This window comes from Silene latifolia, chromosome X, assembly GCF_048544455.1.
Source record: "Silene latifolia isolate original U9 population chromosome X, ASM4854445v1, whole genome shotgun sequence".
NCBI classification, from domain to species: domain Eukaryota; kingdom Viridiplantae; phylum Streptophyta; class Magnoliopsida; order Caryophyllales; family Caryophyllaceae; genus Silene; species Silene latifolia.
In genome coordinates, this window is record NC_133537.1 from 276022601 (window position 1) to 276026237 (window position 3637).

Below are 3637 nucleotides of genomic sequence, written 5' to 3' on the forward strand. Positions count from 1 at the left end.
ATCATAACTTAATAACTTGGCCAACCATTTTTGTTGTAGTGGGTTACTAATTCTCTGATCTAGCAAATATTTAAGACTTTGATGATCCGTCTTGATAATGAATCGCCTCTCCATTAGATACTGGTTCCACTTTGTGACAGCATGTATGATAGCTAGTAGCTCTTTCTCATAGATGGACATGGCTTGGTGCCTTGGGGCTAAGGCCTTATTGATGAATGCTAAAGGGTGGTTCTCTTGCATCAGAACTGCCCATATTCCATCACCTGAGGCATCAGTTTCTATGCAAATGGCTTGGAAATATCTGACATAGCTAAGACTAGGGCAGTAGTCATAGCTCTCTTTAGGCTTTCAAAAGCCCCTTGGGCAGACTCACTCCATTTGAAAGCATTTTTCCTTAGAAGATTTGTTAAGGGCTTGCTTATGATCCCATACCCCTTAATGAATCTTCTGTAATACCCAGTTAGACCCAGGATCCCTCTTAGTTGCTTGAGAGTTTTAGGGACTGGCCATTCAAGCACATCAGACACTTTTGTTGGGTCAGTTGCTACCCCCTCCCTTGAAATAATATGACCAAGATACTCAAGTTTAATGGCACCAAAGCAACACTTAGTAGCCTTAGCAAACAGGCTATTCTCCTCCATGATCTCTAGTACCAACTTAAGATGTTTCAAATGCTCAATCCAATTGGAACTATAGATCAAAATATCATCAAAAAACACCAGGACAAACTTCCTTAAATAAGGCTGAAAAAGCTTATTCATTAAAGACTGAAAGGTGGAAGGAGCATTTGTTAGACCAAAGGGCATGACTAGGTATTCATAATGGCTATTATAGGTCCTAAAAGCAGTTTTATAGACATCCTCAGGTACCATCCTTATCTGGTGAAACCATGATCTCAAGTCTATTTTAGAAAAATACTGAGATCCATGGAGTTCATCCAGTAATTCCTCAATTAATGGGATTGGAAATTTATCTTTAATGGTCTGCTTATTAAAGGACCTATAATCTACACACATCCTCCAACTCCCATCCTTTTTCTTAACCAATACCACAGGGGAAGCATATGGACTGGTACTATTCCTAATTACTCCATTTTCCAACAATTCTGTGGTCATTGATTCAATAATATCTTTCTGAAGCATCGAAAACCTGTATGGCCTAATATTCATTGGTTCAGCACCTGCCTTCAAAGTTATCTTATGATCATGGCCATCTCTTAAGGGAGATAGTCCCTTAGGTTCCTGAAAAACCCTAGGGAATTGCTTCAAAAGGGCTTGGATTTCTGCCTTATTTTCCTCCTCATGTGTGAGCTGGATGGCAAAGAATTCCACAGCAGCGCTACCCATTTGTATCATGGCCACCCGTGCTCCATTTTCAACATCCTTTCCCAACTGTTTTTGCTCCTTGAGACTGTTAGGTTTAGCACCCTTCAACATGTGCCTTCTTCCCTCAAAATAGAATTGCATAGTTAGCTCCTTGAAATCCCAAGTGATGGGTCCAAGTGTCCCTAACCATTGAATCCCGAGAACTGCTTCACAGCTCCCTAAAGGTATCACAAAGAAATCTGCTAAGAAGTCAGTATTCTTGATTCTCCATTTAAGGTTATTTATCACATGACTACACATTAATTTGCCTCCATTAGCAACAGAGATGTTGAAACTTGGTATAGGCTCCATTCTTAACCCCAGTTTCCTAACCACTCCCAGATCTAGGAAATTATGAGAGCTCCCAGTGTCCACAAGAATGCTTGATGTTATCCTCCCAATATGACCATGAATCCTCATGGTTTGACAGTTAGATTTTCCTGTCAAAGCTTGAATGGAGATTTGTGCAATCTGTGATTCCCCTTCCTCTTCAACAATCTCCTCCACTTCCTCCACTGTTTCCTCTTCCTCCTCCTCGAGGATAAACAGCTGTCTCTTATTTTTACACACATGCTGTGGTGTAAAATTTTCATCACAGTAAAAGCAAAGGCCTTTCGCCTTCCTTTGTTCCAGTTCGGCCTTGTAAGGCTTATATTGGGGGTTAGGTCTTTGTGGTGTAAAGGGTTTCTTTTGGGGGTTAAAAGTTGTTTTGATGGGTGGCAAAGTGAAGGCTTTTGGTGTAGAAAGTAAGGGTGGTTTTGTGGAGTTTTGATAAGGATGGGTGTTTTTTGTGTAAGGTGTAGGGGTGGTTTTATGGTTGTTTATAATTTGTAGGGACAAGGCTGTTTCTTGGAGCTTTGCTAAGCCATAAGCTTCAGGAATTGTTTTACGCTTCAACATCCTTACCATAACAGTTATACTATTATCCAATCCAGTGAGAAAACAACTTAGAGCATAGTCAGGTTGAAGATCAAGTTTACTCAACAGGATATCAAAAGCATCGTGATAAGTTTGTACAGACCCTTTTTGTTTTAACAAAAGGAGTTCAGACATGGGGTCTTCATGTTCATTACCAAACCTTGCTTTTATGGCCTTGGTATACTCATCCCACCCCAAAGGTTCCTCATTTACCCTATTTTTGGTGTAAGCCTGATGCCAAGCCAAGGCTTTGGCCTCAAGATGCATTGCAGCATAGGTTACTTTCAGAATGTTATCAACATCAGTCACAGAAAAGAACTGAGTGCATTTAAATAACCAATCTTCAACATCACTGCCATCAAAGGTGGGAAATTTAATGGTGGGTGCTCTTACCATAGTGTTCAGGCCATTGAAGTTCCGTCCTGGTTGTAGGGATAAGGTGACAGGGTCTGAACTAATGTTGCCACCTGATCCTTAAGCTGTTGAACTTCTGCTTTGAGCTCCTCGTCTCCCATGGTGTTCTTTCTTTTTGTTGCTTTTACCTTGGAAATTTTTGAGTTTTTTTTTTATAAAGGAAAAAAGAGGAGTTGAATATTTTTGTGTTTTTCTTGGGGTTTTTTCTCAGGTTTTCTCTAATTTTGTAAATTTGTTGTATTCACAGGCTGGAAAATCAATGCTCTGATAACCAAATGATGTAATCCTAAATAACAAAGTAAATACTCAGTAAAATAAAAAGCAAAATGACGTAAATAAAGATATAAAGCTGTTCAATAAAAATTATTGATAGGCTTTTCAATGATAAAAATGCAGTAACCTAGATAAAGAAAGGCTACTTGGTTTCTCTCTAAAAATAGCAATAGAGGATTAAAGCAAGAAAAGTTGATTTTTCATTCATGATAATTCCATTATTCTTAATCCACCTATTTATAGTTTAATAAGATGGTAAATACGAGTTGTTACGGATTATTCCCTTAACCAAGCTTAGATTTTGTCTTTATGGAAATATGATGTCCTGGCAACTCCTCCCATGTGCTGTTAACGGATGGATTCTCTAAATATGACGTTTCCTTGGTGACTAAGGAGGATGACTCATCACACCCCATGTGCTCCTTGGTATAATCCACAATTCTCACAACAAACTTGCCATTTCCCTCCAAATTCAGACTTGACAGCTGCGCGCCTTTGCTCTTCCTTCCTTGGTCATTTGTGATTACTGCTAAATCATTCAGGATTGCATCACGGCCTTACTAATGATGCCTGCTGAATGAAGGAAAACTTCAGTACTCTGGTCTTTAGCATGAAACAATGCTTTAAAAAAAGAGTATTCAAACCTTGTAACGCCTCTGTAAATGGAT

The 3637-nt window shown here is 39.2% G+C and overlaps 2 protein-coding genes across 2 annotated transcripts in view; both read right to left on the reverse strand.

The window, feature by feature from the left end:
* Nucleotides 1–278: 278 nt before the first annotated feature.
* On the reverse strand, nucleotides 279–2678 carry LOC141620149 (uncharacterized). The gene has a single exon (XM_074437092.1). It carries the CDS (start codon nucleotides 2676–2678, stop codon nucleotides 279–281), a length of 2400 nt encoding a protein of 799 aa, XP_074293193.1.
* A 236-nt stretch (nucleotides 2679–2914) lies between these two features.
* LOC141620150 (protein FAR1-RELATED SEQUENCE 5-like) overlaps nucleotides 2915–3637 on the reverse strand; it is a 35654-nt gene continuing 34931 nt past the window's right edge. Inside the window, exons 6-7 of the mRNA XM_074437093.1 lie at nucleotides 3614–3637; nucleotides 2915–2982 (exon numbers count right to left, since the gene is read on the reverse strand). The exon at nucleotides 3614–3637 is cut by the window's right edge and continues 27 nt beyond it. Of these exons, the coding sequence (XP_074293194.1) occupies nucleotides 2915–2982; nucleotides 3614–3637 (92 nt within the window). The remainder of the gene's footprint in view (nucleotides 2983–3613) is intronic.